The sequence below is a fragment of the Pyxicephalus adspersus genome, chromosome Z (assembly GCF_032062135.1).
Source record: "Pyxicephalus adspersus chromosome Z, UCB_Pads_2.0, whole genome shotgun sequence".
Taxonomy (NCBI): Eukaryota; Metazoa; Chordata; class Amphibia; order Anura; family Pyxicephalidae; genus Pyxicephalus; species Pyxicephalus adspersus.
Window position 1 is genome coordinate 33,737,708 of NC_092871.1, and position 14,762 is coordinate 33,752,469.

At 40.4% G+C, this 14,762-nt stretch overlaps 1 protein-coding gene across 1 annotated transcript in view; it reads left to right on the top strand.

Moving 5' to 3' along the window:
- LOC140344371 (A-kinase anchor protein 17B-like) overlaps positions 1 to 14,031 on the top strand; it is a 33,571-nt gene extending 19,540 nt beyond the window's left edge. Inside the window, exon 5 of the mRNA XM_072431495.1 lies at positions 9,434 to 14,031. Coding sequence (XP_072287596.1) covers positions 9,434 to 11,029 — 1,596 coding nt within the window. The 3' untranslated portion in view covers positions 11,030 to 14,031. The remainder of the gene's footprint in view (positions 1 to 9,433) is intronic.
- Positions 14,032 to 14,762: the final 731 nt, after the last annotated feature.

Genomic DNA, 14,762 nt, shown 5'->3' on the forward strand with positions numbered 1-14,762 from the left:
CTGCCATATTGAAAAAATCACTCAGTTCTGTTTTATAATTTTAGTCTGTAAAGATTATGGTTTGGTGGAAGAAATCCACGGTTCCCACACGTCTTCAAATTTAGACAATGAGTTCTGCAATGTGTGAGTGAGTCTGTCATTTACCATGATCCAATTTAACTTGGTGACTATGGGGTCCAGTGGTATCGTTGGGGATCTCCACGCCTTAGCCAGTGATATCCTACTCGCCAGCAAGGTCAGCCTGACCAGTTTCAGCGTGTGTTTGGGTAAGTTCATGTCAATCGTATTAAACAAGGCTGCTTCCACTGTACAACATATCTCTTGCTTGAACATTTTAGTTATCATCTTGAACACCTCGTCCCAGTATGCCCTAGCAACTGGGCATGACCACCATATGTGTAGCATAGAGCCTCTCGCATCACAACCTCGGAAACATTGGGGCGAAGTGGATGGGAACATTTTTGCCATTCTGACTGGGGTGAGGTACCACCTTAATGCCACCTTATAATTTGCTTCAACCACAGAGGAGTTCAGCGATATCTTGGAGAGAGAGTACATCACTTCTCTCCAGTCTTCTAGTTCCCATGCTTCGCCTAACTCCCCTTCCCAGTCTAGCATATATTGCAATTTAGTGTTTGGTGTAACCAGAGTCAGATAGATAACCGAAATTTGTCCTTTTGTTAGTTCTATGGAGGAGCAGGTGCTTTCAAATGGGGAGGGCCTCATTGGTTTCGGGGCCCGTCCTATTATCGTGTGAATAAAGGAGGTCAATTGTCTGTAGTGAAAGTGTTCTGGTAAAGGAATTTGAAACTTGCTAGTCAGGTGGTCCCATGAAAGAATACCACGTATGTCTATCAGATCTTTCATTTGTCGAAAGCCCTTGGAAATCCACCATTTAAACTCAGCCGGGTAATAACCCGGCTGAAAGTCTGGATTATTCCAAAGTGGAATAAGAGGTTTATGGGCCGAGGTCAATGTCGAATGTGTTTTATATTTATCCCACAACTGAATAGAGTGAGAAAGTGTCGGGCATTTTACTAAACCCCTCAGGCCCTTCGTACTCCACATAAGGGCTTCAATAGAACCATGAAAGCCATCCTGGCCTTCAATCTCGACCCACTGAGGTCTGGTTCCATGCAGAGTGCTCAACGACAGCTTGCTAACTGGGCTGCCACATAATAGTATTTCATGTGTGGGACTCCCAATCCACCCATACGTTTTGGGGCATATAAGGTGTCCCTGCGAATCCTAGGTTTCTTCCCTGCCCAGATAAATCTCATTATTCTAGATTGGATAATTAATATTTCTTTCATCGGGACCTGGACAGGTAAAGTACGGAAAAGGTAAAGCAATCTCGGAAGCAAGTTCATTTTGACTGCGGCTATACGTCCAAACCATGACGGCGGGGAAAGAGCCCATCGCCTTAGGTCAGCATAGAGTTTTTTAAGTAGTGGTACATAGTTGCATTTGTAGAGGGTATTGTATGTGGGGGTTAATTGAATACCTAAGTATTGAATAGACTCCTTGCACCAGCTGAAGTCAAACCTCTCTCTGGGTATATTTATACTTATGGCTTGGGATTTAGCCTTATTCACCCGTAGACCGGAGCATAACCCGAATTCATCCAGCAGCTTCATGAGATTGGGCAGCGTAGTTGTTGGAGAGGTAATGAACATCAGGATATCGTCTGCAAAGAGAGCACATTTATGTTCAGTTTGACCAATCCTAATTCCCTTAATATTTGGGTCCCTGCGTATGGCTATTGCCAGGGGTTCGATTGCCAAAGCAAAGAGAAGAGGTGAGAGGGGGCACCCCTGCCTAGTCCCTCTTCTAATTGAGAGCGTCTTTGAAAAGAAACCCCCCAATGATATTTTTGCTTCCGGGGAGTCATAGAGTGCCAGCAACACATTAAAAAAGTGTGCTCCAAAGTTCATCCTAGAGAGAACCTGATATAAATAACCCCAGGTTAAGCTATCAAACGCTTTCTGGAGGTCTATGGAGAGCATCATTGCCTGGCGTGAGGGGCCTCCATCCCAGTTAGAATCAACCACTGATATCAGGTCAATAGCCCTTCTGGTTTGGTCGGGTGCTTGTCTATGCTGTATGAAACCCACCTGATCTGGGTGGATATAGGCCCCCAGGAAAGCACCAAGGTGTTTTGACATAATCTTTGTCATAATCTTTAGGTCACAGTTTATTAGGGAAATGGGCCTATAGTTCCCAATCTCTGATGCATCTTTTCCTGGTTTGAGTATCACGCTGATGAAAGCCCTATTAGCATCGCCCGTTAAAGAGTTCCCTTCCCTTAAAAAGTTGAAATAGCTTACCAGATGGGGTGCAAGTATCGGGCTGAAGGTTTTGTAGTATAGATTCGAGAAGCCATCTGGCCCAGGCGAGCTACTTGCTTTAAGAGCTTTGAGAGCCCCCTTCAATTCTTGAATCGTAAAGGGGCGTTCCATAGTAGCTTTATGTTTAGGGTGTAATTTGGGCAAATTAACCCTGTTTAGGAACTTTGCTATACCTGCCTCCTGATTTGAATTCTCGGGACCATATAATTTACTGTAGAACTCTTCAAAGGCCTCCAATATTTTTTCAGGGTTCTGGGAAAGTTTACCATTTTTAAGTTTGATTTTGGGAAGGGCTTGAAACTTGGGCCTAGGGTTCCATTTATTGACCAGTAAACTACCGGGTTTGTCACCCCATAAAAAAAATTTATGAGAGGCCCACCGTATAGATTTTTCTGCCCTGGTAGTCAGGAGCAGGTTCAGTTCGGTGCGTTTAGCTTCTAGCTGGGATTTCAGGTCAGTCTGGGGGATGGCCTTGTGCTGTCCCTGCAGACGTTGGTACTCCTGGAAACAAGCCTCGATTAAATTATTGTGTGCCCTCTTGCGGGATGCCCCTATCTTAATTAGTTCCCCTCCTATATAAGCTTTATGAGCTTCCCAGTTAATGGCCGGGGAAGTGTCACTCGCAACATTGGTTTGGAAATAGCCCACTAGCAATGTTTCTATTTCCTATCTCACCAGTGTATCTGACACAAAGCTGTCATTGAATCTCCATCGGAAACCAGCCTGAGGCCGCCTAAAGCCTGTCAGATATAAAGCTAAAGGGTCATGGTCAGACCAGGGAGTTGATAGGATTCGGGCTCCAAGCACATTAGGCAACATTTGGGACAGGAGAAACCCATGATCAATACGAGAGTATTGGTTATGCGCCGCAGAAAAGTAAGTATAATCCCTAGCCGAAGGGTTCATTTCTCTCCAACAATCTATAAGGCCATATTTTCTCAACAGCAGTGAGAATCTATGACTTTTTTTAGGGGGATCCTTATATTTACGTAAAGTGGATCTATCCAATATGTGATCCAGTGCTAGATTGGAGTCACCTAACAAAATGAGGGGTCCCTTTGCCCTGGCCCATATTTCCTTCAGCATTGCCTGAAAAAACGTCAGTTGACCGTCATTAGGTGCATAGTAGGATACCACTGTAATGAGTTGTGAGCCCACAATACCAGTCACAATCAGGAACCTTCCTCCCGGGTCCCTAAATATCTCCTGGGGAGCAAAATTCAAATTTTTCCGGAAGCATAAAAGAACCCCACATTTTTTTCTATCAGAGTTAGCATTGTAAAAAATGGGGTAGTTTTTATGTAAGTATCTCGGGCCGGATGCATTGGAGAAATGCGTTTCCTGCAGCGCTAAAATATCCACTTTCAGGGAGTTATAATAATGGAATGCCTTAGATCGTTTTATCGGGGAATTAAGGCCCTGAACATTGTGGGAAAGCATTGTTAGCCCAGCAGGAAATGAAGGCCCTTTAGTAGGCTCAGGCTTCATAAAGGGGTACTAGATAAGGCCACTTGTTAGCACTTCCTCTGAAGGTAAGGGGGGGAGTCAAGAAACAATGGGTAGGCAAGTACATCAGGGGAGAACATATAACAGACAATTTACAGAACAAAAATAGGCAATTAGCATTCAACAAACCACACTGCAACAAGTGTTTACTTGAACCAGGGAGAGGGAGAGCCAGAATTCCAAAGAACTCCATTTCGTCAGGGAGAATCCAACCGGGGCCAAACCGTTAAATAAGCCCCAAATCAGAATCCCTGTAAGTGAGGGCATGTATAACCCCCCCAGTACCCACAACCCCCCAAAGTGAATCTGATGAGACACATGTTCCCGTACAACTAGAATTATCTGAACAGTTAACAATCCAACTCCGGGAGTCACATGCTAATTACCGGCTCGGCAGCCACTAAATCAACAATCCAAGAAGGAACAAAAAAAAAACAAAAAAAACCACATATCTTTAATAGTGTTAATCAGATATAAGGTAATACAGTGAAGGCACCATGTTATCGCTATTAAAACTGTATCCTAATGTCTACCAGTGCAAAACAACCACACTTAAGTCTGCAGATAATACTTAAGCATTGAGTGAAATACGTTGCAATGTGTCACACATAACTTTAACAGTGTTAGTCAGACAGAAGGTAATACAGTAAGGTACCATGTTATTGCTATTAAAACTGTAACCTAATGTCTACCAGTGCACAACAACCACACTCATGTCTGCATATAAAACATAAGCATTGAGTGAAATACACTGCAAAGTGTCACACACATCATTAAAAGTGTTAATCAGATATACGGTAATACAGTGAAGGCACCATGTTATCGCTGTTAAAACTGTATCCCAATGTCTACCAGTACTAATCAACCACACTTGTGTCTGCAGATAATACTTAAGCATTGAGTGAAATACGCTGCAATGTGTCACACATATCTTTACCAGTGTTAATCAGATATAAGGTAATACAGTGAAGGCACTATGTTATCGCTATTAAAACTATATCCTAATGTCTGTCAGTGCTAAACAACCACACTTATGCCTACATATAATACAAAAGCATTAAGTGAAATACGCTGCAAAGTGTCCAAAGCGGATATGCAGCAACAAATCAAGCTCACTATCTCAGTGTAACGTCCCACAAATCACTTCAGGATGTCTTCTGAGATTGCTTCCCGGAAGCTTTCACTTTGTTCCATAAAGGGTACAGCGAGGCAGCGACTGCTTTATCCTGCATATAAGGGGCGTCCGCCTTCCGAATTAGTTCCAAGTCTTTAAGGATTCGCTCACCCTCATCAAAAGAGGAAAAAGAAAAACTCTTCCCCTGGAGCTGAAAAATTAATCTGAGGGGGAAAGCCCACCGATATTTAATTTTATGGTCTATCAACACTTGTAGAAGGGGTTTAAGCGCCCGCCGGCGTTGGATGGTAAAAGGAGTGATATCAGAAAATATTTGAATGGGGTACCCTTCCATCTCAATGTGTTCCATTCCCCTGGTTGTTTTCAGCAATGCTTCTTTCGTAGAGAAATAGTGTGGCTTAACAATAATGTCCCTGGGAGGACCGTCTGGCTTAGGTGTCACCAGGGCCCTGTGTGCTCTATCAATTTCAAATTGTGACTCCCGAACATCAGGTAAGATCTTTTGTAAGAAACGCTGCACAGCTTCTGTTACATCTTTCACTGATTCAGGGAGGCCCCTAATTCTAAAGTTGTTTCTGCGGGACCTATTTTCTAGGTCATCCAGCTTAAGTTGGAGGTCTTCAATCTGATTGTTGAGTCTGACTGAATCTGACTGAAATCTCTCTGGAATTCTGGGAAACCTGCGACACTGTTTCATCCATTTTTTTCTCAAATATGTCAATTCTGGTACCCAAGGACTGCAAGTCCTGGCGCACTTCAGAGGTAATGGTCATCGTAACTTTGGACAGTTCAGATTGTAGTAATTGAGCCAGATTAAGGTAGAGACTGCGTTCAGCCAAAGGGAGGTCAGAAGGAGATGAGGGTGCCACAGAATCCCGAGGTAGATCTCTCATGCTGGGTACAGGAGTGAGAGTGGGATCACTGGCACGTGAAAAAGATGGGGCCTCTCCCTGTGATGATCGCGGGCCCTGTGTCCCTGATAAAGGCAGTGCAGAAGAGGGGGGGGGGCCGTGAACTGTAGCTGCTGCAAGAGTCCTGAGACTCATGGATGCTATGCTGAGAGGAGTGGGGAGAACTCCTTTCCCACCCTCTCTCCAATGATCCCCCCTCATTACCTGCCTGCAAGTCCTGCTCTCCATCCATGGAGACTGAGGCCGCAGCCGCGTGTGTGTCCCCTAGAGCCGCCATCTTAGGTCCAGGCCTCTGGGAGTGAGATCGTGGGCTGCGGGGGCCAAATTTCCTCCCCGATTTGCCCACCATGGCTTAAAAGAAGGGGGGTGCGTTCCGTGACCGGTAGGAGCTCAAAGACAGTGTAGCTGCCGAGTGTCACTGCCCTGGGAGCCACTGGAAAAACCAGGGGGTGACGAGCCGTTCACAGCGCGTCCTGCATCAACGGCGGCGCATGCGCACTCTCTAATTTATGTAAATCTGGTTTACCTTTATGTAAAGCCTACACATTTTTCTTCAGGCAGGTAGGTAAGTGCTGTAGGTAAACAGTAGGAAAATGTATTACTTCACAAAGGACTGTAATTCCAAATCAATCAATCTGTGATCTAAATAAATACCTTTTTTTAAATTTTCAAACATAAATATTGCTTGGGCTTGTAGTATGTTATAAGTCCAAAAAAAATGTACTGTAAAATACCGTAAAAAAATAATTTTGCATCCATAGAATTAATATAATAGCATTATTGTGACTTTTTAAAGCCTCGGCAAAACAATAAGTCTTTTAATACCATAAATAAAACAGAGCAGTGATTTTAGTTGGTCAGGTGACAGTAGTAGCAGAACATTGCTAATTTTAAAGCGGACCTGGACTCAGAATGTTTACTTTACATGAAAGGGTAGACAACCCGGGAGGCTCTTGGCTGCTCCTTCTGCACATGCCCTAACTTTGGGCATGCGCAGAAGGAGCCCTTTCATTGATAGAAAAAAAAAATTGCCGATCTCCCGCCTGCGCAGTGCGACACGCAGGGAGAGCCCGGAGGAAGAGAGATGTCAGCACCCATCCCTTCCTCTGTGCTGGCCCAAATACGGATACAGGGATGACTCGGGACCGGATGAAAGAAACCTCCCAAAGGATAGACTGATCTGTGGGATTAAAGGTAATTGTATTTTTTTATTTTTGGTTTAGTTCTGCTTTAGGCTTTGCAGAGCCTACTAGCAGTATTTTTATGCTGATCTTCTTATGCTGCAGTTGGTCCCAGCTGACACCAGAGGACACTGCTGAGAGAGTTGCCCAGAGATGTTCTTTACTAGGCTGTAGAGCTGCCAGCTTGTCTCAGAATAGTGCCCCCTGGTGGGAGCTGTGACACAAGGAGAGCTTCCTGCAAGCATACTGATTTTGCTCAGTTGTGGCTGACTGTCCTCCTATCTGATGTTGCTGAAAATGTATGTATCCTTTATAGATCATGGACAGCTCAAACAATGGATCCTAATACCAAAATAACAACTCATTTCTATTCATACAATACATGAACAAGACAAATACCTAAAACAAATAGTCCAAAAAAGAAATCTGGATTAGGAGCAGAACATCTATTGAATGGAGCCAATTCAGCAAAAAATGGGTATTGTGGAGTTAAGTGTAAGTAAATTACTGCAGATGCATAGCAAGAAATAATAGGATCCCTGCAAAATGTTAATGGGACCCCTAAAAATAGCAAGTGACCTATAATGCACCTTTATGTATACTCAGATATAGCAACTCTGCTGCCTGCAATAAAATGAGTTTTTAAAACATTACGTGCAAAAGTAGGCTTAATACCTACTGGTAATGCTGATCTTTCCCTTATTTAAGATTCTTGAGCATATAACCCCCTTCTTGGTGTGTCACATGCCTGTAACACTGGACTGAGGCTGGAAACCGAACCCCCATGAAAATATTATCATTATTTTTATTATTATTATTATTATTAAACAGGATTTACATAGCACCAACATATTACGCAGCGCTGTACATTAAATAGGGATATTACACTTAACCTTGTTGGCTATGTTACCCTGTACCTGGAACTGGAAACAGAAGCTGCACTGGGCAATAATGTCAGTGGATAATCTGTGGGGCTGAGTTACGTAGAGACTTATCACTTCTATGGGATAGCAGATTGTTTTTGAGGTTGGTCTGCACTAAACTGTGTCAGGTGGTTACATCTTTGAGCAAAAAAAGCAATTGAGTTGATCTTTTTCTGCTAGGTATTTTTTCCAAATAATGTTATTTACAAGAACATGAAGAAATATGCATGTAACATAGATATTGGTAAGGTGAAAACAAATTGCATACAGCAAGACAGAACCAGACAGGGTGAAGGGCCACAGCTGTAGGACACTACATATAGACTGGATAACTAAGCCCTGGAGGTATCTGCATATCAGAGGAGAAAGAAAATGCAGCACCTGATCAAGAAAGTGAGAAAGGAGGAAAAAAAGGGGGGGGGGGGGAGAGCATCCAGAATATGCATGGCATCCCATCTGCAAAGAATTAAATGCCATTAAAGTGGTGGTAAAAGAAGAGGAAGAACCTGATGGATCCTCGGGGCCCTGGTGGCTTCAAATTTAGTCAAAGTGTTGTGACATTCTATTTCTTTAATTGACAGTGTCTGGCTTTGGTGTGTATTCCACCTTTTCCTCCTTTGTGCCTTATATCATCAATCCTTGAGTATAGGTAATGATTACATCATTCTTTTTTAAAAACTTAGAGCATTAAAGAGGAAGTAAACTTAAAAAAACAAAAAATGAAACTTACCTTTAATCCCCCAGATTCCTTGATGTCACTGGTCCTTCTTGCAATCTGGTCCCACATCGTCCTGGGATTCCTCTGTGCTGGGCGCCGCCATCTGCTGCCTTCTCTTCTTGCTGCACCCTCTTTTGTTTTTTTATAAAAAAGGTGTTGCACTTAAAAAAAACAACAACACTTTTACTTTATTTAGAAGGGTTTTCTACCTTTCTATGTAAAGTAAAAATGTTGAGTTAAGGTATGCTTTGAAGTTCAAGTGGATTCTAGTTGATAAAACTTTAAGAACTTTATATATATATATATATATATATATATATATATATATACACTTTTTTATATATTTTACTATATGTAGCGGACTGTAGAGTATGTATGATTCATTTTAAAGATTTTCCTCACTTCCTTCCTCCGCCACCACAAGAAATGAAGGGGATTTACAAAATGAGGATACAGGTAGCAATATCAATATAACAGATGGTCTAACTGTTCTCCATTCTGCTAACAAAAAGTGATTTATTGTTGTTTGTGTCTGGGATGGGGAGATTTCACTTCTTGTCACTGTGACCATATTTGACACGTAGTGAAATTTTCATGGCACCACAGACAGGTGTAAAAACCCTAAAAGATTTTATCCAAAACTTGAAAAAGTTCTTTGAATAGAATCAAACATTCCATTACTGATATGCCAATATCTTTGACTCTCCACAGGATCTGGTTCAAGTGAACAGACTTGAAGAGGAGCAAATAAAGTGTGAAATTGAAGCAGTTTTCAGTGACTTTTCTGTGTCAACTTACTCAGAGAATAGCAAAGTGGTTTCCCCACATGTGACAACAGAAGATGAGCACAGCCAACATGAAACAGAAATGGAAGCTGAACACAAGATAGTTGAAATCAAATTAGACAAGGATAATTCTGAGGCACACAGACCAAGACTAGATATACTCCCTGATAGCATTTCCCAGAACTGGAATTACGAGGAGGTGTGCCCAACATTAGTTGGTGCGCATGAACCCTATGACCCACCACAGAACTTTTATGAACATCGTACTTTTAAGCTATCACATTTTCAGCAGGTCCATAGTAATAGACCTTCCAAAAAACGAAAAATTTATGAAACAGATGAATTTATCAATTATCTGCTTAATTACTATCATTACCCAGAATATGCCAGAATGTTTCTAGAAACAAATGAAGGTTGGAGTGAACCAATGTGTAAGAGAGTGGTTCTTTGGAAGGGAAACAGCTTTCAGATAAGACTACAGAACATCAATAGCCATTTTGCAGAGATGAACTCTATCCCAGAGTTAGATGAGGGTGCAGAAGATGACAATAGTAGAAGGACGGAGAATGTTCAGAATTCCCTGGAGAACTTGGAAGAAACTCTTCTCTGTAAAAAAGATACCAATGAACTTCAAAAAGATGTGACTGAAAGTGAACACAAGATTTTGGTTAAAAGAGAAAAACTTCAGCTAGGAAAGAAATCTGAGAAGGTGTATCAGAAAATATGGGATGCTGAGGAGGACAGCCAAAGTTTGGAATCAGGCAGTGAACTAAAAAAGGTATTGGAAGAAATAAGTAGTACTTCAGAGTACTTTAGTGATGAATTAAGTGCAACCTCATCTAAGCAATTAAATATAAAGAGAGCAGTCAGGAAGCAAAGAAAACTAAAGCAGACAAAAAAATCAAGACAGCGCAGTGTTTCTGGCAATCAGATCTGCCACCATGAAGACCTGCTAGGTCAGTTATTGCATTCCTACTGCCAGCGTCTCAAAAAACATTCAAAACATAAGATACCAAAGGCCTATCGAAGGAAACCGATCTTACACAATCAATGTGAATCTGAAACAACCGAGTCTGATTCAGACACAGTAGTTGAGGTTCAGAGAACAAGGAAAAGAAAAAGGCCAAGGATCAGGAATCACAGTACCTGTCTAGAAGAAAAGAAATGTAAGAAGGAAATTTACTCCAGTTCTGATAGCGAAAACAGTTTGGAATCTCCTCACCAGAAGAAGAGAAACATGTGCCGTCATCAGCATAATGGGAAACCAAAAGGAAAGAAGCACAAGGCAGCAGATTTTGATGAAAAACCAAAGAGGAATTGGGATTATTATTGTGTAGAAAACGTTTCTGAGTCTCCCGAACAAGAGGAGTCATCATGGATTGGTGAAGAAACTCAAAGCAGTTACAGCATGAGTTCTAGTCTTCAAACAGGGGAAAATGAGCAATTTGAAGTTTGTCCAAAGGGCTTATCTGCTAATTATTGGGACTGGAATCACCATTTCTTCCCAGCTAGTAAAAGTTAAAACACATAAAAAAAATATTTAAAGTGTATGCAAAAGCAAAGATGTTTAGAGTAGCGAAGGATTACACTCTCTGTCAAGTTTTTTTAATTTGAGTTTTTAATAAGAAGAAGTGGAGAAACTGTTGAAGTCAGAGGTTTACCTATACCTAGGGTGAAATCTTTACAGCTCACTTTATAACCTCTCCATTGTTATGGTAACAAACTATATATTTGGCATATTCTTTAAGACCTCTACTTTGTGCAGGGGAAAAAGTAATTTCTTCCAACAATAATCATAGACAGATAATTTCACTTTGTTAACTGTGCCTTTAAGCCTGTTGGAAAATTTCAGAAAATGATGTCAAGTTTTAGAAAATGAGTTTCTGTCATTGGCCTAATTTGAGTCAATGTGTGGATGTATATTAAGAATATAATGGAAACATCAAGACATCACCCAAGGCCCCTCAAAAAATTGTGGACCTCCACAAATCTGGTTTAACCTTGGGAACAATTTCTTAATACCTGAAGATTCCATGTTCATCTGTACAAACAATAATACACATGTATAAATACCATGTGACTACACAGCCTTCTTACTGGTAAGGAAGGACATATATTCTGTGTCTTAGAGAAGAATGTACCTTGGCATATAGGATGCAAATTCATCCCGGAACAACAGCAAGATGACCTTGTGAAGATTAATGTTGGTTGAATAGCTAAGTGTTGGATTCGGCAGCTATTCGATTGAATAGCCCAATATTTTTCGGGTGATCGAACACCGAATTTGAACACCATTAACAGCTCCGCTCCCCTGATTGCTCTTGCAGCCCTAGCATAACTGTAGTATGTGTTCTTGGATAGAGACTCTTTATCCAAGAACACATATGGAACAGCAGTTCATCTGCAGCCACAGCTGATTGGAAGCACTATTAGAGTGCTTAAGAGTTCATCTGGAGTTCGCCTTTTTTTTTTAAACATATTTTTAAACTCGAATTCGCAAAGTCGAATTCTGTGTTTTTCGGGTCAGGTCTGCCCGAATTCGAACCGCCATTTTCGGGTCGAAGATAGGGACAACCAGAACTGGAACACCAACACCAGTGAAGATGCTGGAGGAAACAGGTGAACATTTATCTATACCAACAGTAAAATGAGTCCTGTATGAACATGACCTGAAGGGCTGCTCATGAAGGAAGAACTCATCCCTCTAGAGCTGCCAGACTGCAATCTGCAATGGCACATGGGGACAAGGAGGACTGTCCTCTGGTCTGATAAATCCAAACCAAACTACTAGATGACATCATGAGGAATGGGAATTATGTAGATATGATGCAAAAATATCTCAAGAGCGCAAATAGGTCTTCCCAATGGACAGTGACCAAAGAATTCCTGCAAAGTTGTGGCAAAATGGCTTAAGGACAAGAAAGTCAAGATATTGAACAGGGTCATCACAAACCCTGATAATCATCAATGTGGTAAATTGTGCAGAACAAAAAAAGTGTAGAAGCAAAAAGTACTATGATGTACCAGTTACATCAGTTCTGTTTGCAGGAATAGGAAAAAAATACTGTAAATATAATAAAGCTATCAAAAAAACATTTGGCTCATGGAAACAGTTTCAGGGAAATGCTACTTACACTAAAAATGTACTTAAATTTGTACATTAACCAATTGGAATTGCTATATTGTCAAAAAAAGTGAAATAATCAGTCTGTGAACACTACTAGAAGAAAACACGCAAGTCCTGCACAAAGAAAATGTCTTTGTGGAGTGTTTGTAAAGTGTGTTTAAAGGGATCTAAGCCTTACTTCAAAAAGGTCTGGATTTACATACACTTTATCTATGATTGTCTATTCCCAGAAACATTTTATTATTCTCATGAAGTGCCTTTTTATGTGCTTACGTGTAATAAATATTTTAACAATGAATCATAACAGTTAGTAGGTTATTAGGATATTGTTAAATAATGATATTTATTTTTTGTGTCACAGTATATATAAAGATACTCCGCATCCTTCCACAGATTTTTCTTCAGATTTGCTGTTATGTGTTATACATTTTGCACTTATTCATATATTTTGGACTATCACTGCTTTCTTTTGCTAGAAGCCTGTGAATCCCATGTGCCATGCAGCATTAGCGTAGTCCAACTATCAAAAAATGTTTATGAAATGGGGCATAGAATCTATAAATTATAGGAAAAGCAGGACAGTCATAAGATAATTTCTCTAATTCTGCTTTCTCCTTTAAATTACTTGTGTGGCTTCTTGTACTGCTTCTTTCTTTTACACTTCAGTTTTGCTATACAGGGGTTGCGTGAGGCTTATAACAGATGAAATTGAGGTACTCATGCTGCTTAAATAAAAAAAATAAACACATTTAACAATGTATGAAAGATTACAGAGTAAATTTATGTCGGTTATATCTGTCTAACATTAAGGTTAAAGTTTGGTTTTGATGAGTAAATCATTTTAACTCAATCGACATCTTCTACAAACTCTTCTTATTCTCATGCAGTAGCAGATTGGCGACCGGCAGGGGTGTAGTCGTAAAAAAAGAAGAGCGGCACGTTACTGTCCATGACAAGCATGCATGCGCATCAATATTATGTAAATGCCTAATTCCCGTAAAAAGTGAGGGCATGGCGTGCCCGCCCCACTTCACCCCTGGCGACTGGGGCAGATCAAAAACTTGCTGAGGATCTTGTAACAAACATATTTGGGAAATCATCTAGCCTTAAAACTGGATAGTGTTAGAAAATAAAAGTCATATACACCATCCCCGATTCTGAAGCTCAAAATGTTGCAGAAGGATTGAGATTAGTACAAATTGTGGTAGTAACAACAATGTAATGGGAAAGACAAAACTGGAGTTGAAGGGTCAATGCCAACAACAGTGCAACATAAATGAATCAGACTCAAAACATTAAAGACAACCGTGTGGATAAGGGGTGCAAAATTTTCTGAGAAATACATGTGACTTTTCCTGCAGCTGTAGACAGTCTGTAAATAAAAGACTTTTCACTTACCTGAATTTGCGTCATATTTATTTGTGCATAAGGTAATTGTAGCAATAATAATACACTTACAGCAGCAAAAGAGTTAAGTACCTTTCACAATATTTTTTTTTATTTTCACTAAGGCCATATTAAGACTGGAGGTTAGGTTACTGCTTCCTCAGGCCACCCATGTTGCATCTACCCACAGCAGCTCAATAGAGAATGAATAGGGACAACACACCTCTTGGTTAAAGCAGTACTGTGCAAAAAGCTGTGCAAAAATAAAATACACCAAAAACAAAACATGGAATATTATTAATGCTTAGACTGAGAGGAGGTGGGACAGTACTGATTTTTGTGAAACACACTTTTGCACAACTTTCTCATAGATGGAGGCTAAATCTCTTTATTAAAACAATTGTGTTCTCTTAAAAATACAAATCTTAGGAGACCAAATAAATTACATTAGTACAAGCTATTTGTCTCCTCTAAATAGCTTATCACTTGTGGCTCATAAGTTGCAGCTTTGTATGACTCATTGCTATGTTACTGTAACCACACATCCTGTAACAAATATTGGGTATAAATAGAGCATCGAATTGCTGAATATTACACATGCATACACAATTTGATATATATATATATATATATATATATATATATATATATATATAAATAAAGCAGGTGTGTACATAGTCAAGTGAAAAAGTAAACATTATGGAAACAATAAACCATCATTTAAACAGTGCTGACTGATAAA